The sequence below is a fragment of the Pan paniscus genome, chromosome 7 (assembly GCF_029289425.2).
Source record: "Pan paniscus chromosome 7, NHGRI_mPanPan1-v2.0_pri, whole genome shotgun sequence".
NCBI classification, from domain to species: Eukaryota; Metazoa; Chordata; class Mammalia; order Primates; family Hominidae; genus Pan; species Pan paniscus.
The window spans coordinates 15,096,128-15,121,386 of NC_073256.2; the positions used below are offsets into that span (position 1 = coordinate 15,096,128).

General features: G+C 40.7%; 1 protein-coding gene across 5 annotated transcripts in view; it reads left to right on the forward strand.

Annotated features, from left to right (window-relative positions):
- Window positions 1-25,259, forward strand: part of FBXO25 (F-box protein 25) — a 71,600-nt gene that overhangs the window by 9,536 nt on the left and 36,805 nt on the right. For 4 of the 5 annotated variants that reach the window (XM_034965594.3, XM_034965591.3, XM_055107359.2 and 1 more), the window contains exons 3-5: window positions 14,893-14,996; window positions 16,439-16,488; window positions 19,416-19,508. In XM_034965594.3, coding sequence (XP_034821485.1) covers window positions 14,893-14,996; window positions 16,439-16,488; window positions 19,416-19,508 — 247 coding nt within the window. Of the gene's footprint in view, window positions 1-14,892; window positions 14,997-16,438; window positions 16,489-19,415; window positions 19,509-25,259 lie in introns of those variants that run through there. The other variant, XM_003807532.5, reaches the window with a different exon arrangement.

Sequence of the window (25,259 nt, forward strand, 5' to 3'; positions counted from 1 at the left end):
ACAGTTAAGTGTGTTGCCCTTTGCCTGTTGATTACCCCCAGGGGTAGAGTCATAGGGATTTTTGTTACATGAGTGGTAGTGGCTTTTCTTTGCTCTTGATGGGAAGGACACAGCTTTCCCCACCCCTCCAGAGAGGGTTTCCTTGGAAATGGAATGGGCCGGAGTCCTACCTCTACTCCTTTGTTGGGTAGATAAAATCTACCCAGGAGCCAGACTTAGAGATGTCTCTGGTCTTATTGTTACGCATACTGTTACACCTGTTTAGTCCACAATATATTAAGGATTTACTATGTGCTGTGGTGTCAGGATACAGCAATAAATGAAACATGAAAACCCATGTGTGATGGAGCTTGCATTCTGGTGAAACAGATAGGCAGTGGACAAGATGAGTTCCGCAGTGTAGTAAGTGTGATAGTATATGGGAGATAAGAAATGCTAAGGATGGGTGGTGGTAGAGGAAGATCTATAGAGAGTGGCCTCTAAGAAGCAATCTGTGGAAGGAAACCTTAGGCAATGAGAGCAGGATGAATGGATATCTGAGGGCAGGGCCTCCCCAGCAGGGAAAGAAAAAGTGCAAAGGCCTCAAGGCAGGAGTACATCATCTGGCATATTCAGGGACAGCAGGGTTCCAGCATGGGTAAGGGGAGCCCGGAAGCGGGGCCAGTAGGAGAGAAGATCCCAGCCTGACTGGGTCCCAGCTGTGAAGTACCTGTTGTCATAGTAAGGACTTGGGCTTTTCTGAGTGATGTGGGGAGTCAGGGTTTTGAGCAGAAGAGTGATTTGTTCAGGCCTGTGCTTTAACAGGATTATTCTGGCTACTGTGTTAAAAACAGACTTCCAAGACGCAGGACAGAAGCAAGTGGACCAGTTCTTAAGAGGGTTGGGTTAACCCCCATGGGAAGTGATCATGGCTTGGAGAGAAAGGAGGTGGTGGTTGAGGAAGGGCTCAAATTCTGGGTGTATTCTGCAGGTGGAACTGACACATGGAATGTGTATGGTGCAGTAAGAGGGTCGAGGGATGAGACTAAGACTTTGGCCTGAGCAGCTAGAAGGTAGAGTTGCATTAACTGATATAACTTCTAAATCCGCATTGTCTTGCACAGGGTCCTTGGGTCTGTGCCTAGGAACAGAAGCACAGTGTCACAGGTCATGCACCTCTTTCCCTTTCCAGTGAGGTGGTGTCACCATGTTCTCCTAATGCATTGCATGTTCATCCTTTTCCTCCACTTACATTTCCTGGAAGTTGTTCCATGTCAGTGTGCATTGAGTTCCTCACTCATTATAATGATGGCATTTCATTGTTTAGGTATACCATAACTTATTTGTCCAGGCTTCCACTGACATCATTTTGGCTATTTCCCACTTTTCATTATTTCTAGTGGTATATAGCATGGGTCATCTGTGAATATCTCTTTGCATACTTGTGTGAATATTTATGAAATCTAAGTTCCTAATAGAATTGTATATTTAAAATTCTAGTATTGCCACATTACCTTCTGTAATTTTGCACCAGTTTATACTCTGCATAGTAGTGTACACAGATTCCCATTAATTCACACTTCACCCAAGATGTGTGTGTGTCAGTGCAGGTTACACACTGCACAAGGGGAGGGTTTCATAATGAGGGAATAATGGCTGAAATGCATCTGTGTGCCTTGTGTAGGCTGCATGTGTGTCTTCATGTAAAGGTGCTGTCTGCTCCCATGCCATCTGCGTTTTGGGGACAGTGCACAAGGTGTTTACAGCAGCCTTGTCTTTGTAATTACTTTAACTAGTTTGGTGGGCAAAAAAACATTAGACATTTTATTTCTTTCCCTTTCCCTTTCCTTTCCTTTCTTTTCTTTTGTTCGTTTGTTCTTTTTTTTTTTTTTTTTTTTTTTTTTTTTTTTGAGATGGAGTCTTGCTCTGTCACCCAGGCTGGAGTGCAGTGGCATGATCTCGGCTCACTGCAACCTGTGCCTCCTGGGTTCAAGCAATTCTCCTGCCTCAGCCTCCTGAGTAGCTGGGACTACAGGCGCCCACCACCACACCTGGCTGATTTTTGTATTTTTAGTAGAAACAGGGTTTCACCATATTGACCAGAATGGTCTTGATCTCCTGACCTCAGGTGATGCACCCACCTCAGCCTCCCAAAGTGCTGGGATTACATGCGTGAGCCACCGTGCCCGGCTTGTTTCTTTATTAAGTAAGAGAGCTCTTTTAAAAGAAATTATATTTCTCCTGTTTACACTTCTAAAAAACTAAGAAGATAAGAATAGTTAATTTTCAAAACACTAGGATGCACAGTGCAACAACAGGAGAAATCAAAGTTTTTTTAACCAAGGTAGTTCAATTGGGAAGGGAAAGATTTTTTCAACTGGATAAACATGCAAGGAAAAGTGAACCTCTACTACTCACTCTTACTGTGGACATAGCATTAATGTTAGATGGATTTTAGAATGAACTGTAAAAAGCTAAAACTGTAAAGTTTTAAGAAGAAAACAGTATTTTCACAATGTAAAGTAGGCAGATTGCTTACCACACAAAAACCACAAGCTGTGAAAGAAAAAAAAGATGAACTTCATGTTAAAAACTTGTACCTAAAGTCATCATTAGAAAGGCAGAGCAACGGCTGGGCGTGGTGGCGCAGGCCTGTAATCCCAACACTTTGGGAGGCCAAGGCGGGCGGATCACCTGAGGTCAGGAGTTCAAGACCAGCCCGGCCAACATGGTGAAACCCCATCTCTACTAAAAATACAAAAAAAAAAAAAAAAATTAGCCGAGCGTGGTGACAGGTGCCTGTAATCCCAGCTACTCAGGAAGCTGAGTCATGAGAATCGCTTGAACCTGGGAGGTGAAGGTTGTGGTGAGCAGAGATCCTGTCATTGCACTCCAGCCTGGGCAACAAGAGCAAAACTCCATCTCAAAAAGAAAAAAGAACAAGGTTTACTATAAAATGTAAAATCACCACAATCAAGAGAGTGGTATGTGGTATTGGTGAAAAGATAGATACACAGGTCAGTGGAACAGGACAGAGGACCCTAGATAAGTCCATACAGATATGGTCGGTTTATTTTTGACAGTGGTGTAAAGGCACCTCTTAATATATTCCATGGAGAAAGTGTAATCTTGTCAGCAAATGGGCTAGAAAACTAGATGTGTATATGCAAAAATAAATAAAAACCTGTACAGCTCACATTTTATACAAAAATGAACTCAAAATGGATCATATACCTAAATGTAGAATGTAAAACTGTAGAACTTATGGAAGAAACCCAAAGGAAAGTCTGCATGATCTTGGGCAGAGTTTTTAGATATGATACTAAAAGCACAATCCATAAAAGAAAAAAATCTATAATTTGCATTTTATCAAAATTTTAAAATTCTACTCTCAGAGAACACATTTGTAAGTCACATATCTGACAAAGGGTTAGTATCCAGAATAATAAAGAACACTTAAAACTCAACCATAAGAAAACAACCCAGTAAAAAATTGGGCAATAGTTTCGGTGAACCTGTACTTCACCAAACAACTTGCATGGATTGCAGAGAAGCCCATGCAAATAAGCAGAGAAAAATAAGCATGTGATGCCCAACATATTTTATTGTTAGGGAAACAAATGCAAGCAATCCGGAAGGTAAACACTGCAGCTAGCCTGAGGCCACAGTACCATTTGGGGCAAGCAGCTGACCAGCTAGAGATATAACAGTATGTTCTGGGGAATGAGACTGCCACAGTGGGCCTAGGTGATTTGGAAGGCTGTGCACCTTCCTCATAAGGTGCCAGCAGAGGCCTACGTCAGTAGCTAAGATGAAAGAACAATCACGAAGCATCCCAGTGCTTGCAAGGACAGTGCCAAGTGCTGGCAGGAATATGCTCTCCAACCCTGCTACTGGGAATGCAGAATGGCACAGCCACTCTGGAAAACAGTGTGGCAGCTTCTTACTGTGTTACACTGCCTTAGGACCTGGCAGTCTCACTCCTAGGTGTTTACCCAAGGTAAGTGAAAATTCATGCTCACACAAAATTTGCATGTGACTGTTAATTGAGTTTTATTCAGTAATTGCCAACACTCAAAATCAGATATCCTTCAACTGGTGAATGAATAAACAAATAGTGGTAACATCTCTACAGGAGAATACCACTCAAAAGTCAAAAGGAACAAACTTAATTCGCACAACATGGATGAATCTTAAATTTGTTTTGCTTAGTGAAAGAAACCAAACCTTAAAGGCCTCCATACTGTATGATTCTATTTAAAGGATGCGCTAGAAAAAGCACAACCATAAGGAAGAAGAACAAATCAGTGGTTGCCAGGGGTTAAGAGTTGGGGAAAAGGAGTTGATTACAAAGAGAGTCAGAGGCAGTTTGGGGAGTGATGGGACTGTGTTGGATTTGACTGTGCACCTGTCAAAACCCATGGAACTGTGCACCACAGAATTTCACTAAAATCAACAAAGATGTTTGTGTGTGTTTTATTGGGGGGAGTGCCCAAATGATACAAACTGTGACAGATGAATCAAATGGTATTACAACCTTATCCCATAATCCAGGGGTCCCCAACCCCTAGGCCATGGATCGGTACCAGTCCGTAGCCTGTTAGGACCTGGGCCACAGAGCAGGAGGTGAGCAGAGGGCAGGCAAGTATTACTGCCTGAGCTCTGCCTCCTGTCAGGTCAGCAGCAGCATTAGATTCTCATAGGAGCATGAACCCTGTTGTGAACTGTGCATGTGAATGATCTAGGTTGCTCACTCCTTTTGAGACTAACTAATGCCTGATGATCTGAGGTGGCACAGTTTCATCCTGAAACCATCCCCCCTCTTCGCCCCAGTCTGTGGAAAAAGTGTCTTCTAAGAAATTGGTCCTTGGTGCCAAAACGGTTAGGGAATGCTGCCGTAACCGTTGTGAAATGGATGTGGAATTAGCTGACCTATCAGTAACTTTGGAAAGCAGTGTTTTGACAGGATGCTGTAAGGCTAAAGACAAAACCTCTGGTTAGTGCACTTGTTTTTCATAGGGGCATGGGTTAGCAATCTCAAAACTGTACATATTCTAGGAAGAAGTTACAAATAAGGAAGGATGGTGCTAGAGTTATCCTGTGGTTCTGGATCAGGGTTGGAGGCGTCAGCATGAACTAGGGCTGTTGGTTTTTTCAGAGAGAGAGAAATGTGGGTCTATGCGTATGTGAGTTAGTATAACACATCTGTTTTCTAAGTCTGTTGACAGAGGGCCTTAGAGCAGTGACACCTGCATCAGTGACTAGAGCCAGCCTGAGATGGTGGATCCTAAGGGCTCCTCAGGGAAGGGGTTGGTTCCAGGGCTGGGGTAGGGCAAATGAAAGGTGAGTGATGGGAGCCTGTCAGATATCAGAAGGGTAGATGTCCGTCAAAAAGTGCTGCATTGGCCAAAGCTGGAGCAGTTCGAACCACAGGATAAACAACAGTAGTAATGGATTATAACCTAAAAAAAGAAAAGAAATAGCCATCCATTTAGGCTGATATGAATACATAAATGAATGCATAAGTGAGGGATAAGGAACAGTTCTTCCTTGTAGAATTCCAGTTAATAAATGTAGAAGGAATAAGGGAAATAGAAAATCACCATTATAATTGTTATAAGCACAGTCCCTTGACAGATGCAGCAAGGTGAAATCTAACAGGTAAAAGAATTAGGAGAAATAGAATATCTGCCAAGTCTCCCCCCAAATAGCTATTCATTACAAAGGGAACAATACTTTACAGTGGAGAAACCTGGCAGACACTGCCCCAACCAAGAACTCAAAGGTGGCATCATATTGGCAGCAGGTACCTGTGGTGTGGTGCTGTGTGAATGGCACATCATCTGTGGTGGTTTTCCCTAAGCTGAATCAGGAGAAAACAGCAGACAAACCTAATTTGACGGACATTCTACAAAATAATTGACCAGTCCTCTTCAAGGTGATGAGAGGAGATTACAAACTCTTCTGGCATGGGGGGCCATGGTAGTGTGTCACCTAAGTACAGTGTGGATCCTGGACTGGGCCCAGTGGCAGACGGGCTCTGGTGGGTGGCCTGGCAAAACAACAAAGCCTGTGGTTGAGCTGGGAGTACCATGCCAGAGTTCCTCTTCTGGTGTTGATCCTTGTTCTGTGGCTGCATGAAGGTGGGTGGAAACTTGGGGACACCGTGTGTCCTGCCTCTGAAACTCTTGTGCAAGTCTAAAATCACCTTTAAAAGTCTTTTTAAGTCATCATGAAGAAAATTAATAGGCAAGCCAGAGACATCACGTAGTCTGACTGTGCTGTCAGTCGTGTCTGGGACCTGCGTCAGCACAGGGCTCGCAATGGTGGCTTACCTCTTAGCTCCCAAGGAGAGGCAGAGTGGAGAGCCTCCCTGGTGATTGACTTAATAGCTATATGGAGCTTTCTATGGTGTCTTTATTGGGTATGTGTTACAGGAGGTACACAGGTCAGGACTCCCTGAACTGTACTTAAAAGTCTATTCTGCTGTATATGAATTATGCCTCAGGAGAGAGAAGAGAACTTACGCTCCATTTGGAATTTATCTTGGAGCATGACGTGAGGAACAAATCTGTTTGTGTCTTTGTGCAGTAGCTGTCCAGTTACTGCAGCAGCACTACTAACTGAAAAGCCCCTTCCCTGCTGTGTTGAGATACCTCTTTTTCCCATACTAAATTTCCATGGGCAATTGGGACTACAGGGTTTTCTCTCTGTCTTCCTGGACTTACCTCATCACACTGATGTAAATAGAGAGGCTTAATACTGTGTTTTCATGTCAGCTGGGGCTAGAGTCTTCACCATTGTGGTTCTTACTCAGAGTTGTCTGGTTATTTGTGCTTACTGGTTCTTATTCTCCTTTTATTTTAGATACAGAGGGTCCATGTACAGATTTGTTACATGAAAATATTGCATGAGGCTGGGGTTTGGAGTACAGATCCTGTCACCTAGTTAGCATAGTACCCAATAGGTAGTTTTTTTTTAACCCACCCCCACTCCCTCTACCTTCTAGTAGTCCCCAGTGTCTGTTGTTCCCATGTTTGTGTCCATGTGTGCTCAGTGCTTAGCTCCCATTTATAAGTGAGAACATGTGGTATTTGGTTTTCTGTTCCTGCATTAATTTGCTTAGAATTAAGTCAAGCTCCATCCATGTTGCTGCAAAGGGTGTGATTTTATTCCTTTTTTATGGCTGTGTAGTATTTAATGATGTATAGGTACCACATTTTCTTTATCCAATCTACCATTGATGGGCACCTGGGTTGATTCTGTGTCTTTACTATTGTTAATAGTGCAAAAATGAACATATGAGTGCCTGTGTCTTTTTGGTAGAATGATTTATTTTCTTCTGGATGTATACCCAGTAATGGGGTTGCTGGATAGAATGGTAGTTCTGTTTTAAGTTCTTTGAGAAATCTCTAGACCACTTCCCACAATGGCTGGACTGATCTACATTCCCGTCAACAGTGTATAAGCATTCTGTTTTCTCCTCAGCCTTGCCAGCATCTGTTGTCTTTGACTTTTTAGTAATGGCCATTCTGACTAGTGTCAGATGGTATCTCATTGTGGTTTTGATGCATTTCTCTAATACTGTGTGGTACTGAGCCGTTTTCATGTTTGTTGGCCACTTGTATATCTTCTTTGAGAAGTGCCTGTTCATGTCCTTTGCCCATTTTTTTTTTTTTTTTTTGAGACAGAGTCTCACTCTGACGCCCAGGCTGGAGTGCAGTGGCGCAATTTCTGCTCACTCCTTTGCCCGTTTTTTAATGGGGTCGTTTGTTTTTTTGCATAAGTTCCCTGTAGATTCTGGATATTAGGCCTTTGTCAGATGCATAGTTTGCAAATAGTTTCTCTCATTCCATAGGTTGTCTGTATTCTCTGTCAGTAGTTTCTCTTGCTGTGCAGAAGGTCTTTCATTTAATTAAATTCTACTTGCCAATTTTTGTTTTTGTTGCAATTGTTTTTGGGAACTTAGCCAAAAATTCATTGCCAAGGCCAACGTCAAGAAGAGTATTTCGTAGGTTATCTTCCAGAATCTTACAGTTTGAGGTCTTACACTGAAAGCTTTAATATATTTTGAGTTAATTTTTGTATATGTTGAAAGGTAGGGGTCTGGCTTCAGTCTTCTGTATGTGGCTAGCCTGTTATTCCAACACCATATATTGAATAGGATGGTCTTTTTCCACTGCTGTTTTTGCTGGCCTTGTCAAAGATTGAGTGGTTGTAGGTGTGTGGCTTTATTTCTGAGTTTTCTGTTCTGTTCATTGGTCTGTGAGTCTGTTTTTGTACCAGTACAGAAGCTGTTTTGGTTACTGGGGCTTTATAGTATAGTTTGAAGTTGAGTAGTGTGATGCCTCTGGCTTTGTTCTTTTTGCTTAGGATTGCTTTGGCTGTTTGGGCTCTTTTTTCATTCCATATGAATTTTAGGATAGTTTCTTGTTGTTCTTAAATGCATTTTATAATTAACTTGTTTAGCTCTAAGAAAAAAACTTGATTTTGTATTGGAATAGCTTTAAATTTAATATTTTTTAAAAATGTTTCATCTACTTCTAACTTACTGCAAAGAGTTTTATAAAGTTGCCTGTAATGATTTTTTAATGTTTTTCTTCATTTTTATAAAGGAAACATCATTGTGACCACACCCGGGTCAAGGAATAGAACTTTATCAATCATCCCAGAAGTGCCCCCTGCCCCCGACATGTCCCATTTCTATTATAACCTACTTCATCTCCCCAAAAATAACCAATTCCCAAACTCTTATGGTAACCATTTCCCTAATCTTTATAGTTTTGTCACCAAGTGTATATCCCTAGACCCTATAGTTTAGTGTTGTTTTATCCTTAAAATTTGATATGTTTTTAAAGTCTCTTTTAATCTACACATTTTTCTCTCTATCCCTTTCTTTTCCTTATCTTTTACAATGTTTAAATTTTCTTTTGTTAGCACTTGTAACTTTCTAATTTTTTTTTTCTAATCAGATACCTAGTGGTTTATTTTGGTGATTATTTTATCTTGAGAGCCAGCTTCTGGATTTACTTCTTAGTTCTATTCTTTTTCTACTTAATAATATCTGCTTTTATTTGTAATAATTCCCCCCTTTCTTTTGGTTCACTTATTCTTTCTCTGGCTTTTTCAGTTATATATTTAAATAATTTATTTTTATTATTTAAATTTGTATTGATACAGGTATTTAATGCTATAAAGTTTCCTGTGACAGTTACTTTTTTTCTGAGTCCTATAAATTCTCTATATATTTTCCCAGCCTTTTATAGCTGTATATCTTATATGCAGTATGGTGTTTGATTTTGCTTTGTGAGCCAATCCAAGACTGTTTTCCATTTAATAGGTGAGCCAAGTCAATTTTTTACATCACAGATAACAGGGAACCACCTTGTTCTATTTTATTTGCTTTTATCCTTTTGGTATTTAAGAGGGCTTTCTTCCTCCCTTTTTTTTTTTTTCCACTTTTATCCTAATGGCTTTATAGCAAACACTTAGTTTCTTTGGTTGGCTCCCCACAGTACCTGATACTGCAGTTAGCTGATGGATACCCCAGTCCCAGTTGGCCCCTGCACATCTTCTGCCCGCCTCTACCACTTCTCTGGTGGTTGTTCTTTGTCTGCATTGTCCGCGCTGGTAACCATGGCATGCTGCACTTTTATCACTGTCATGTGCCAGCAACTCCACAGATAAATACAGACCACGCTGCGGCTCACCTTTGCGTCTGCCTCTAGTCATTTTGGTTTCCGGAGCTTATTCTTTAGTGGGTCATCCCTCACCTCCTGGTCACTGTACTTCCTGTGTTTGTGTATACTCATAAAAAATATGTGTGACTTTTACCCTTGATAGTCACTATTTAGATGTTAAATCTGTAGCTTATATTTTTCCCTTGAATATCTTAAATATGTTACTGAACCTGTTCTATTCTGGACCTGTAATCCCTACTACAAAGCCACTCACGAGTCCAGTTTTCATCATTTCTGATTTTACAGACATGCATTCTTAAGGGGGAGGAATTTATAGAAGTGGAAGCCATGTTAATATCCTAGTCATGAGGTGGCTGAGATTTAGTCTGTCCAGGTAAGATGGTGCAGGTAGGGAGTGTGGTGGTCCAAGTGGCACACGCAGGAAGTCACAGAATGTGGGAGGCATTGTTTTGTGTACCCTGTGCACAGAGTGTCTGATGCCCTTTGATAGGTTTGCGGCCTCATGTGGTGGACTTTCTGGCACAGCCCTTCTTCAAGGTTGCTGTATCTGAAGCTCTTTTAAGACGGCGTTTCCCTTCTGCCAGATTGCACTCTGTGCACAGTCCACTTGCTTCTCCCTGCGGAGTCAGATGGGCCCACATTGGCTGTCGCTCCACCTGGCCTTGGTGCTCTTGTCGTCCTCTGCTCTGCTGCTCCCTTCATGTAACAAGGGTGTGTTAAGAGTCTGTAAGTGTGTCGTGTTAGATATTTAGGAAGGAAATGTTAATTCTAAAAATAGGTTTCACATATTTTTTTTAACTTACATAAAATTGACTGGACTTTCTCTTCTGGATTTTCTTTTTATAATTAGAGACTAATAATACACTGATACGAAGTAGCTTTATATCAGGAAAATGGATAAATGTAAACATTTGCCTATCAGGAGAAAATAATACGACCTGATTGGAAAATGTACAGATAAAAAGCTAAGTTTAGTAGGTAGCCATTGATGAACACAGTGTGACTTAAGACAACAACTGGGGATTGTTAGAGCAGAGACTGTAGCTCCCTTCCGGGGAGGAGCTGACCAAAATGTCCTCCAGCTCCTGCTTGACAGAAGAGGTGCAGCCAAATTGATCCAAAGGAAATGTCAGAGGAGGCCAGGGTGGGAATTATCAACAACTATGTTTGAGGATTTGTTCCACTTTGTTTTGGTTTTGGTGAAATTATCACAGTTTGCATGTTATATTACCTTGGCACTTAGAGTCATGGCAACTTGTTGCATTTATGCGAGATTTTTTTCTCCCTAAAGTCTCTTCTGTTTGATAGCATATATGTACCTTTCATAATCAACATCAAACTGAAGTAGCTTGAAAAGATAGATAATTTTATTCATTTTCTAGGGTTCCATAACCACAAACTCAGTGGCTTAAAACCACAGAAATGTATGTCCTCAAAATTCTGGAGGCCAGAAATCCAAAATCAAGGGCTTGGCAGGTTTGCTTCCTACTGGCAACTCAGGGAAGTTGAGTTTATGAGTATGTATTATTTTTTATTATGTGTAGTGTAGTACTTTAATAATTATTAAAACTTAAATCATTCACAAATATTGGTCATTTTTCTTACTGGTAACAAAAGTTTTGTGACATATCTTACAGCAATATAGTTAAGAACTGATGCCCTTGATTAGCAATTTTAGAAACCAGAGGCTTACCCTAGCCTGTCTTATTTTCCTAGACTTGTGTGGAAATGATTTGAAGATGATGGCCCATAACAGCACATTTCTGTAAAGCCTGTGCTTAAAACCTTAGAGTGGTCTGGGAGATGAAGATTAAGACCTTGTTATCCATCTCTTAAGGGAAATACCATCAGAGGAAAATGCAAATCTTATTATAGGTCATCACTAAAATGAGGATTGTAATTTATAGAAATTGGGGTTTAATTATGAGAAATAGTTCCGTTCTTGGCTCTTGTTTACTTCTATTTGGAGTTGTTTTCTTGATTCCTCTCTATTCTCTTCTCTTCCTTTTCTTGAATGGAAAGGAACTTGGAAAAGTGATGCCCTGTCCTTGGGCTTGTCAGAGGAAACTTGGAATGTCATTGCCTTTTGGGCACATTTGCTAGCAAGGGGGTGACATATGCTGTGGTGCAGTCTGGGTGTGGAGAGTTAAGGGCTGTTAGCTCCATCATTCAGACATGTTTTAAGTTTATGGAAACTCTGTGTTTCATACAAGTGCGTTTGTGCCTTGTATTTTCCGCTTGTGTTGTATAACGTTCTATTCTTTGTTTTTAACACTTCCCGCCCCCACCCCATCCCTCCGACATGCACCTCAGACAGCATGAACAAGACAAGCTGCTGCTTCCTCTCCTCTCTTGCACACTGTCTCTTTATCTTTAATTAAAACAAAATACACATAACATAAAATTGCCATCCTAACCATTTTTAAATGTACAGTTCAGTGGTGTTAAGTACATTCACACTATTGTGCAACCATTACCACCATCCATCTCTAGAACTTTTACATCTTCCCAAACTGAAACTGTGTCCCCATTAAACGCTAACTTTTCATTCTCCAGCACCCCCAGACCTGGTAACTGGCTTTCTATTTTCTGTTTGTATGATTTGACTTTTCTGAGTACCTCATATAAGTCAAATCAGACAGTATGTTTCCTTTTGTGACTGTCTTATCTCAGCGTAACGTCCTCAAGTTTCAGCCCTGTTGTAGCATGTGTCAGCATTTCCTTTTTCAGACTGAATAATATTCCATATTGTGTATAGTGTACACCACATTTTGTTTATTCATCCACTGATGGACATGTGGGTTGCTTCCATGTTTAGCTGTTGCAAGTAATACTGCTATGAACGTGGGCATACAAGTATCTCTTTCATTCTCTGCTTTCAGTTCTTTTGAATATATACCCAGAAGTGGAATTGCTGGATCATATGGTAATTCTATGTTTAATTTTTTGAAGAACCTCCATACTGTTTCCTATAGTAGCTATACCATCCTCCATTTCCACCAACATTGCACGAGGGATCCAGTTTCCCCACATCCATGTCAACACTTGTTAGTTTCTTTTTTTTTTTTAATTCGCCAGTAGCCTCATAATGAGCGTGAGGTAGTATCTCATTGTAGTGTTAATTTGCATTTACCTAACAATTGGTGATATGGAGGATCTTTTCATGGGCTTCTTGGCTGCTGTGTCTCTTCTTTGGAGAAGTGTCTGTTGAAGTTGTTTGACATTTTTTAATCAAGCTGTTGGGTAGGTTCCCTTGTTTTTAAGTCAGAGTAGGTGATGTTTGTCTTGCTCGTGAAACAAAGGTTATAAAAAGAGAACTTGTTTGCTGTGACGTGTAGTTGATTGCTATGAAATGTAGTTGATACATGCAGAATGGAAAGATTTATAAATTAAATGCTCCTTTATTAACATTTTAATGTGTCGAATTTAAATTTCAGAAGCATTCATCTTTCTTCTCTACTTGTACATTTTTGTTTACCTGACAGTGTAAAACCCACAACCAAAAAATAATGGCTTTTTTCCCGTTTAAAATACTTTGTAAAAATAGTAGCCTAGTTGTCATTTGTGAGCCCAGGCTTGGTCCTCAAGTCTGACATAGACTCCCCAAGGCCCTAATGCTGAAGTTCTCTGAGCCATACCACTGCCCAGGCAGGCCCAGGAAGTGTCCCAGCAGTGCCTAAGAAGGTCACCTCCACCTGTGGAATCCACAGTATGGGTAGCCCCCAGGGAGCCACAGCCATCTAGGCCCAGATTCACAGGAGGATGCGGTTACTGCAAGCATCTGAACCTGGCCCCACCACCTATGGGCAGAGTTGGTTCCAGCTCAGTGTGTCCATGGGATGTCTTTAGGTTCACCTTGCTTTTCTGTCCCACGCTCACATGTTGGAGCTAAGCTGCATGGAGTGTCCTTCTCCCTGTACGTATGAGATTAGTCAGCAGTCCTGTCTCCTTCCATATTCTGTCTTTATTTCTGCGACAGTATTTCTGGAGAACATTGTATTTGTGCTTTTCCTTTGATATGTTTGTAATTTTTGTTAGAAAAACCGTTTTAGATTCTAAAGCTTCTACATTCACTATTTCAATCAATGATAACAAACCGGTGTAAGACTAAATACAAAATACAAACATCAACACATTTCCATAAATTGCTGTTATAATGTCTGCCACAAAAAGTTCAGTTGTTTGTATGTTTTTCAAATGTGCTTTGCTTGTCTTGATGATTTACAACTGTTGGCACCGCTGTTTAAGTCTGTTCTGACAGTGAGAAAGTGACTCATTTGGCAAAGTCAGCTTTTTTTTTTAATAACAGTGAATACTGGTGAGTGGAAAGGGGCTTGTGTACAATTTTCTTGTCAAAGAACGATGACCGGCAAATAGGCAATTTTAGTTCCTTGGATTTGAGCACCACTCTCGCATGCCTCCACCAACCAGCTTGTCTCCACAGAGCTTCCTTCCTCACTTTACACTGAAAATCTGTTATAAGTGTGTGGAAAATAAAAATTTTACACAGCGTTAGTTTTGAGGATGTGGATTACTATTTACAGGTGTTTTTTTTTTCTGTAAGGAAGAAATTTTTTTAAAAAGTAAAAGGTGTTCCCATTGTTTAGTTATTGCCTTATGATTTGATTTTCTTGTTTCACGAAGAAGAAAAGCTTTTAATTAAATGTATTTAAATAGTAAAAATATACATGTCACTTCACCTGGTTCCAGTTAAATGTGTTAACAGTGTATTTGGTTGGTGCTTAATAAAAACATGTTCAGTGCAGTAATAATTAACTTCAGTTAAACCCTTATATAGGGAGTAAACAGAAATGTTGAGTGGTTACTCAGCATGGGGAAGGTATACAGCAAGTCATTGGTCAGTATTGGGTATCATCATATTCTTACCATCTTTTTTCTGGAGTTTTAATAGTTGTTTTTTTAAAAAAATCTCTGTTTTAATAAAGCATTTTGATGTTTGAAACTACCTTGGATAGGTATATCAAGACCCTTCAGAGATTCTAAAACATGTTCAGCATTTTCTGGTACAATATTCTCAAAGAACCAGGATACATCTTATTTCTCAAAATGAAACAAAAATGTATTAGACATTACCCTTGTGATTCCAAGCCCACAGTCTGTTACTTTGAAGTATTTGTATCCTTTTACAAAAGAAAAGCCAAATGAAGATCTCCCTGAAAAAATATTTTAATAGAATGTGTCTTTATTTCAGTATCTTAAATAGTGAAGATGGAGAAATATTCAATAATGAAGAGCATGAATATGCATCGAAAAAAAGGAAAAAGGACCATTTTAGAAATGACACAAATACTCAAAGTAAGATCATTCTCATTAATTTTATTTTACTTGTTGATTATGTTGAAATACTAAATTACTCTGACAATGCTATCTTATGAAATAAAAGGTGATACAAATATGTAAATAACAGCCCAGTATCCAGCATTGCCTACAGATTTAGTGATCAAACTTTTTGCAGCTCAACCGTTTCAGTGGGTAAGATGTGCAAAAACAAAATAAGAGATAGCCAAACCCACAAAACAGCCCATGAATCTGAATGCTTGAATTATGGTCATGAATTCAGGTCAATCTTGAGCAGTGAGGCCAAACTGAGAGGTGTCCTGACTTGAGTTTTGAAGTCACTGAAGATTCAGAGCAGGAGACAGACATTCAGAGCTGGAGTTTAGGATGTTAGATGGCAGCAGGGGAAGGCTGGAGGTGGGACCTATCTGTGTGAGGGCATAGAGCTCTATCATGCAGCATATCTGTGAGTTACCAAGACACATGTTAATGTATAGTAGGCTCCCTTACCTCAGGGGATAGACCTCCAGTGGATGCCTGAAACTGTGGATACTACCAAACCTTATGGATACTATGGTTTTTTTTCTGTATGTACACACTTATAATAAAGTTTAATTTATACTAGGTGCAGTAAGAGATTAACGAGAATAATAATAAAATGAAACAGTTATAGCAAGATGGCCACCATCACTGCTCTTGCACTTTGGGGCCATTATGAAGTGCAGTAAGGGTTCTTTAAATACAAGCACTGTGATATCTCAACAGGTGATCCAATAACCAAGATGGCTACTGAGTGACCAAGGGGCGGCTAGTGTAGGACTTGCTTGACAAAGGGAGGATTTGCATCCCAGGCAGGACAGAGCAGGACGGTGTGAGATTTCATGACACCACCCAGAATGGCACACAATTTAAAACTTATGAATGGTTTATTTCTGGAATTTTCCACTTAATGTTTTCAAACCAAACCTGACTGTGGGTAATTGAAACTGTAGAAGGTGAAACTCTGAATACAGGGGGACTACTTTATGAAGAAGATAGGGTCACATGGAGAATACAGTTAGTGTGATTCTTGAAATTTTTAAGATTTATCTGAAAAATTTGTTTCTATGGAGTACCATACACAGCAATAGAAGAATAGAACTTTTTATTAGGGTACATAGGAATGTAGTAATGTAATTGCATTTTATAATCATTTATGTCTTCATATGGCTTCAGTCATTAATAATACTAATTTTCTTCTAAGTTACTAGGACTTGGTACTGTCTGAAATCATTGTTCATATCTTAAACTGATTTAAGAAACAAAGCAATTCTGTTTGCATTCAACCAAGTAAAAGCATTTCTTGTCAATATAGTAAGTCAGATAATTTTGTTAATATGTCCAATTATTTAAATTCCTTTAAAATCTTCATTTTGAAATGATTTGCCAGATTTTAAAAACAAAGGTAATTTTTATTCTAGGTTTTTATCGTGAAAAATGGATCTATGTCCATAAAGAAAGCACAAAGGAAGTAAGTATTCTGTTATAAATAAGAGAGTATCTTGTATTGTTTCTGTTGAATATGGAGTCACATTAAATAAATGTATTAATAAAGTTGCATAAAACACATTGCTTTTGCAATATCCGATCTATGGTTCACATTCTGACAGATAACAGCATATGAGGAGCTTTTGAGGCAGTGATTTTCCATTGTGTGTGCTTGCATGTGCATGTGGTATGTGGCTGTGTATTTGTGCACACATTGGTGTGTGTTGTGTGTATGGTGTATGTGTGTTGTATGTATGGTGTGTATGTATGGTTGTGCATGTATTTGTGCACATATTGGTGTGTGGGATGTATGGTGTGTGGTGGCATGTGGTATATGTGTGCAGTGTGTGGTTCCTGCCTACCTGTACATATCTGAGTCTACAGCAGGGTTATTTAAACCAAGCATGGACTCCTGCAGTCATACGCATTTTCTCTGTGTTAGCATGAACCCCTGATGCTGATGGGAATGTGTCCTCCCTGTGGCGTGTTTTGGAGGGCAGGGCATCTGTGAGCCCTCTCATTCCACATAAAGAGTGGCTAACATGAAATTAGTAATTGGGTTGGGTTTGTGCAGAGCCATGTGAACTCTTTCCCTGCCTTTCTTTTGCCAAGTTGGGCTAAAGCTTTTTCATGAGCCATAAAACAAACCAGAGAGCTTCAAGCTGTTTCCTGTTTCTTTACTAGGATCCGGGAAGTTGAGTTCCTTTTATAGTCCTAGAAACTCTGCATTTGCTTTATTTTGCAACAATTGGGGAAAATAATTTAGGGAATTACTGTCTATCGTATGTTATTTCAGGGTAAGTTAAATATTCCAGAATTGTTTGTAGATGCTCTGAAACTAGTCCAGCTTCCAAGAAACTGAAGGATTAGATTCTGAGAAAGAAAACTTAATCTGTTTGGTTATGGTTAGTGGGTACAGAATGAATCAGATCCTTAATATACACTCGAATACACCATTAGACGATTATTTGACAGAATCTAACCTAGTTTGTGAAAAACAAAATTTACTGCTCATGAAAGACCATTAAATATTTCATCTGCTCTGTTGCCATACTGATTACAGAACAGAGGATCCCATCCAAGCTAGCATATGCAGGAAAGGAGGATCTTCTTGTGAGGCTTTGGGGATGCTCCCTGGAATCCTAGGAACCAGGACCTAACAAGGCTGAGAGGGACCAGAACTAGGACTGGGTGCTGGTGTCCCTGCACCACGTCATGTCTCCACACCCTCACCTGGTATAGAGCAAGTGCCTGCTGCTTGTCCATGCTGGCTGGTGTCTCACCGCTTCCGAGGTTACATGCTGTGGTTGTAGGTCCAGACATGCTCTTTGTGGTCTGCTCTGTGAATCAGATTTAATTTCCTTTTGTGAGATGGGTGGTGACCTTGGAAAGTGCCTGCTGCACCATCGTGTGGAATATCAGCTGTGATGGATTTCAGATTATAATCTATATCAAAATGAGTGTTTCCTTTCCCCAGAGTTCCCAGGAAAATGTTTTCCACATAGCAGGCAGTCAGTCAACATATTTGGATGTTTTAAATGAGTATATTTCGTTGAGTTGTGCACCCATCAGGGCGACTGGGGTTGACGCACAGAAGCACGTGAGCCTCTCAGTGTATCAGCTGTCTGAGGCAAAGGTGCTATGACTCCAGCTGCTTTCTCTAGGACATCTCAAGTCACCTGTTTGGAATTTGAGACCAATCATCTCATGTTTTCTATTACTGTTTTCTAGCTTACTTATCTCTACAACTTTGACCTGAAAATCTGTAGATTTTAAATATTTCAAATATGGAGGATGAAGATGGAGTTTAAAATGACTTCTGAAACCTAATGTGCTAATCTATACAAACCAATATAGGATAAGGGTATATCATGGAAGAAAAACATCTAACCTTCCTCGTCCCCACGGATGCCCCCCGTCAGATAGGGGTCCCTTGGTCACCATCCTCCGTGAAATCAATATCCCGCACAAGAGTGCTACTCTCCTCGCTCCGGGCCCATAACACTTGGGGGTAGCTAAAGTGAACTGTATCCCACATCTGGTTCCTACTTCAGGGCCATAAAATTCAAAGTCTCCCACACATTCCCCTTAAATAAGGCATCACGATGGATCACAGGTCTATCACCCTATTAACCAGTCACGGGAGCTCTCCATGCATTTGGTATTTTCGTCTGGGGGGTGTGCTGCTATTGCAGCAGTGTTTACAGTACTGAAAATAAATTGTTTCATTTTCTTCCTTTGGTTCTTGGACCTGTGGGTCTAAGCACCAGTTTTTTTTTGGTGTTTTGGGTTCTTGGCATCCGTGCTCCCAGCCTGAAAGCTGCCCATGGTCACATCCAGCACTTGCCTTCAGCCCTCTCCATCCCAATGCTGGTTTTCAGAAGCACCTTCTTGCTACCGAAGCACCTCTCCCAGCCCTGATCCTTGTGGTTGAGCATACTTCCAGCCTGGGCAGTGCATGCCTGCTCTGGAGAGAAATCCTGTGTTTCAACTAGATATTTATAACACCTACGTCCTCACAATGCAGCTAAATAGATGATTTATGTATTTTTAGTTGCGTAGCCTAGAATGAATCCAGTTTTTTTATGATCTTAGCTTTAACGTCGTCCACACCCCAGTTTGTCCCCAACAAAACAAACCAGCGAGATATTTAATAAATATTTGTCTTTGTCATTACTTCAGCAGGTTGTAAAAAATGTCAGTTAACGGTGTCTCAGGTATACATAAACAGCTTAAAGTATTAGCATTGCTATAATTTTACTATACTCTCATCTAAATCTAAAATCAGTCTTCAAAATAAAAACAAATTGTCCTTTGCCAAAAATTTTTTTAATCGCACAATTAATTGACATTAACTGCCAATTCTTTTTGGCTAATTGACTAATTTTAACTTCTGTGTTGCTGTTCCAGAGGCATGGCTATTGCACCTTGGGAGAAGCCTTTAATCGGTTAGACTTCTCAAGTGCAATTCAAGATATCCGAAGGTTCAATTATGTGGTCAAAGTAAGTGTTCTGTTTCAAAAACTACTTTGATGACTCTTCTGAACAACTATATTTTGAAGATTGTAAGTGTACAACGTTGAAGATGCTTTTGGCAGCTTGAAGGTGTGCCTGTTTGCTGCATATTAATCGAAAAACAGAAGGGAACAAGTTCAGGAGAAAACAGTGAGGTTGGAGGATTTCTCCAGTATTGGTGGCAGAGGTTGCAGAGCCTCAGTGGGAGCAAACACTCATCTGCCCTGTGGCTCTGTGGTTGCTGAGGATGCCACAAGGTGGTCCCTTGGGGGTTGTACCACGTACCTACATACTGTGTCAGTGATAGAACGGTCGTGGGATCTTTACCTGATGATTTCACAAATGTTTTCTGCTTCGTGTTTTTCACAAGGAATGAGGCTTGTGTCACAGAGGAAGAAGTAGCTAATAGAAAACAGGAATTTCATACAAAATAGAATTCCACAAAAGCGTTATTGCATTAATGATACCCTTTTGGAAGAAAGTTTTATCTTGGGCCACACTCAGAAAGGATCTTAGCCATATATTCCATTTATTTGCTTTTGTCCAAAGATTAATTACTATGTGGTTTATGCACCTTCATTCTATTATGGATAAAATAGAAGCTATAGTTTATGAAGCTATTAATTTTGTGTTTCTAATGGTTCTGTGAGACATTGGAAAAATGTTTCTTTTAATTGCTTTTAGGCATTTAAAAGTGCTACTGGGAGGACCAAAAATTTAGGGAGTTAAATAATTGTAAGCCTTAGATAATGTTATTTGTTCAGTTTGCTTCTGAGCAGAATTTCCAGGGCTGCTTATGTAACTACTACTTACAACTCCTGTTGTGCTGCATGCTTCACTGAAGCCCAGCCACCACGTGCAGGCTGGACTTCCCCGGTGTTTTCTGAGTCCTCCTTTAGATATTTACACACTGGCCAGCAGGGTGTTCTCGATAGGTACCTTTCTTATAGATGATGAAACGCAGATTTGACTCAGCCTTGTGGAAATCTTCAGGACTTAAGTAGCTGGGAAAAACATCAGCAGAGAGGTCTGTTTAGCAGTAACTATTTCTCCATGTAGCTCTCTGATAGTTCAGACCATACTGAATTGCTTTATAGTAGCACTTCTTGACCGTCTGTCTACATAAAAGGATTTAATTCCTGGTGTGAGTGAGAGAGGATGGAGCACAGGAGGAAGTCGTTGGCTCCTGGTGGTTTCTGTGCTGGGTGCCCTGCTCTCTCATCTTTGGTTACTGACTCTGGAGAAGGTGCGAGTATTCTGTGCTTTGTCAGATGGGGAATCCATAGACCAGGACCAGCATTTTATCAGTTTCAGTCATTTGGACGACTGCATAATTTTTTTTTTTGTCTGTGTACCACATACTACTATAATTTGCTGGGTAGCTTTTCTTCAAATTTACTTTTCTAAACAGAAATACCTACTTTAGCCTCATCCTAAACACTAATACCTGTGAAATGGTAAATTTTTTGTCGGTCGTTAGTCTAATACATATAAATGCATAACTATAAAAATTAAAATGTGCTGTGCACTCATGTACCAACTAAGCTTACCTTGCAACCCTCTTGAGAAGGGCTGTGTTTCTGCAAAGCACCTCTCAGACGTGGAGCGAGGGAACTGGTGAGCTTAGGAAGCAAAAGGGCTGCATTGTTGCATGGCTGTCCCAGCACCCTCACAGGTCTGTGCATCTCTGTTGATTGCTGCCTTCCAAGCAGGGCCTTGCTTGGCTCATCTGTGCTCCTGCTCTGTGGGAATCCCACCTTCCCTCTCCTGAAGTCGCTCTGGACCTTGCACACCATTCTTCACAAGTCCAGCAAAGTTACCTCTAAAAAGTGATTTGCTCATGCTTACCTTCTGCTAAAAACAAAAACAAGAAGCAGCCTTTGTGACTGTAGTAAAGCCTGAGCCTGTGTCTTGCCTTGGATTGGGCTCCTCCATGTCCCCATCCCAATTCTTGCCCTCCCTGGCCCATGCCCTGTGCCCTCTTCTGTTGGCTTTCTTTCAGTGTGTGCTATTTTTTTTTTTTTTTTACTTTATCGTATGCATTTATCATACATACTGTGCAGGTATTTGGTATTTTTTTGCTGTTTTAAATGTTTATAGCAACACTTACTACAACAACTGAGAGGACTGTCTTGCAGTTCTACTAAATAATTTGATTTTCCATAATTTAGGCTAAGTTGTCCATAATGTCACTCAGTATTATTAGAATACCTATAAATAAGAAATGTAGAAGCATTTTTTTTAAATGCTCGATAAAAGGTTTCCTTTTTTTCTAATGGCATTTAGTAATATCTGCCCTTAAGAATTTGTGTGAAAAACTTAATGTGTATCTTTTTTTTTTTTTTAGATGGAGTCTCACTCTGTTGCCCAGGGTGTAGTGCAGTGGCACGATCTCTGCTCACTGCAACCTCTGATTCCTGGGTTCCAGTGATTCTCCTGCCTCAGCCTCCTGAGTAGCTGGGATTACAGGCATGCACCACGATGCCTGGCTAATTCTTTTTTGTATTCTTAGTAGAGATGGGGTTTCGCCATTTTGGCCAGGCTGGTCTTGAACTCCTGACCTCAAGTGATCCACCTGCCTCAGCCTCCCAAAGTGCTGGGATTACAGGTGTGAGCCACCATGCCCAGCCTGTATCTTTCAACTAATGTTTTATGTAAAATAATTTTTTCCATCTAAACAGCAATTTTAAACTGAGACTAATCAATAATTACTACACAGGCTTAGGATAAAAGTTAGTAGTAGAATTTAGTGTTCAATTACAGATTGTTCCAGCTGCCAAAATAAAGTTAAGTAGTTTGGAATGGAAGTTTCGTTTTTACTCTAATCTTTGAAGTTGTGTTTGAGCCAGATGTCTTGTTGGAGGCATAAAATGGCCCCACCTTTTTGTTCACTGTCCAGGGGCAGATGCTCTTCACTCAAGGCAGGAGGAGCCCATCAGTGCTGGCATCGCTGATCACCTCCTGTGTGCAGATCAGCGTACCTTGGCTTTTCTAACTAGTGCTTTCAAGAAACTTTGAAATCCAGTTCTAGTCACACTCCCACCATGAAATCTTCTTTGCCAGTGATCACAGGGTTGTGGCAATACCAACTCAAGCCTACCTGGCTGGGACCTTGGCCTCACCGCCCCCATCATGTCAGCAGCATTCCCTGGCCCTTAGGTGTGCCAGTGGCCATGTGTTTAAGTTGTCTGCGTCCCCATCCCAGTTGAGCCCCAGGAGCAGGGGCTTGGTTTGTTCACTGCTGTTCACCCACTGCTGAAAATAACACCCCCTTTGTCAAAGTGGTGTAAGTGTGTCCCAACTGCAGTGAGAAGCTGCACTTCCATGAACTCGGAGGTGCCCAGCAAACCCAGGACGGCTATAAACACAGAGAGGGAGACCAGTACCCAAAAGCTGTCTGGAGGAAGTAGAACTGGGTCCTGAGCCTATAGGTTAATGTGACTGTGGTTTTTACACATTTGTTATCATTCCCTTGGAGTCCTGGGCTTGCTTATAGCACTGAGAAGAACAGCCTGCCCCCTCGCCCCTCTGGCAGCCAGGAGGTGGCTTCTGATAGCCAGGCACGAACAGCCCGAGGCTTGGGAGGTGCATGCAGGGCAGTGCACGGCGTGAAAGCTTCCTGAAAGCTGCACGGTGTGCAACTGAAATTTATAAAAATGTTAAATATGCTGTTTCCTAAAGTACACACATCTGTAGGAAAAAAGTTTTCAGAATCGTAAAGTTTATATATCTAATTTTAGTTATTTGATAAATTATCTGAAGTACTTCATTCTCTGCCTGTGGTGGACCAATTGGATATTACATCCAGTGTCACATACTTTCAGGGGTAGTGTATTTTTAGTTTAGTTTCTTGCCATCATTTATTTTTATGTTTTCATTTGCTTTAGATGTAGGCGAAGAGTCAGTCTCTCTTGTCTTTATTCAAAAGTTTCTGTGTCCCTGGGCATTGCTCTGCCTCTCCAAGACTCCCCAGTCCTGTTTCCTTTAGCCCACCTGCTCCTCATGTCTGGAGATGGACTCCTGCTTCTCAGTATCCCAAGGATCTCTTAAATGTGGAAAGGTGGCCAGGTGCAGTGACTCATGCCTGCAATCCCAGCACTTTGGGAGGCCGAGGCAGGAGGATAACTTGAGCCCAGGAGTTTGAGGCCAGCCTGGGCAACATAGGGAGACCCTGTTTTTACAGATAATAATAAGCAAATAAGGAAAGACATCTCAGGCTAGAATCTCTGGCTATATGAAGATTTTTTTTCAAATTTTTTCATAATTTCTACTAATGACTACTCCATAGTAGCAACTTAATAGCAGCAGCCTCACAGCAGCGCATGGGAAAGATACTTAGTGAGTGACCCTGAGCCCTCCCAGGCGGGGACTTGAGGGTGAGGCAGGGAGGGAGAGAGGCTCTGCAGCCACACAGCCGCTGTTGGAATTCTGTCTCTTTCTTATTTATTTACTCAGGGATCTCAAGCATATGACTTCATCATCACATCCATAGTATCTGGTAGATTTTAGCATCTACCTCAGAGCACTGTTAGAAAGATTAGATTAGTTCCATCATAGGAAGCTCTTGGAACAGTCTGTACTCTGTGTTAGCCACTATTTTGATTTTCTTTTGAGGAGGATTTAGGCAGAGGGATGACAGCTGCATGGAGATCCATTTATGACCCAAGAGGTAAAGACAAGAAAATGGGGCCCAGAGAGATGGGCTGAAGGTCACAATGGAATCAAGGACAGAGACCAAAAATGTAGCTCTCCTGACAGCCGTGAAGAGCTTTTTCATTAAGACTTTATTTCCTAAGTCTATAAACTTTGATTTTCCTCTGTTGTAAATTAAGTGACTTTCCTAAATGCGTCATATGACTTTTTTTTTTAATTTTTTAAATTATTCTTTAAGTTCTGGTATACATGTGCACAATGTGCAGGTTTGTTACATAGGTATACACATGCCATGGTGGTTTGCTGCACCCATCAACCCGTCATCTACATTAGGTATTTCTCCTAATGCTATCCATCCCCTAGCCCCCCACCCCCTGACAGGCCCTGGTGTGTGATGTTCCCCTCCCTGTGCCCATGTGTTCTCATTGTTCAGCTCCCACTTATGAATAAGAACATGTGGTGTTTGGTTTTCTGTTCTTGTGTTACTTTGCTGAGAATAATGGTTTCCAGCTTCATCCATGTCCTTGCAAAGGACATGAACTCATCCTTTTTTATGACTGCATAGTATTCCATGGTGTATATGTGCCACATTTTCTTTATCCAGTCTATCACTGATGGGCATTTGGGTTGGTTCCAAGTCTTTGCTATTGTGAACAGTGCTGCAATAAACATACGTGTGCGTGTGTCTTTATAGTAGAATGATTTATAATCTTTTCATCATGCTACCTGACTTCAGACTATATTACAAGGCTACAGTAACCGAAACAGCATGATACTGGTACCAAAACACATATATAGACCAATGGAACAGAACAGAGGCCTCAGAAATAACGCCACACATCTACAACCATCTGATCTTTCACAAACCTGACAAAAACAAGCAATGGGTAAAGGATTCCCTATTTAATAAATGGTGTTGGAAAAACTGGCTAGCCATATGCAAAAAACTGAAACTGGACCGCTTCCTTACACCTTTATACAAAAATTAACTCAAGATGGATTAAAGACTTAAACATAAGACCTAAAACCATAAAAACCCTACAAGAAAAGCTAGGCAATACCATTCAAGACATAGGCATGGGCAAA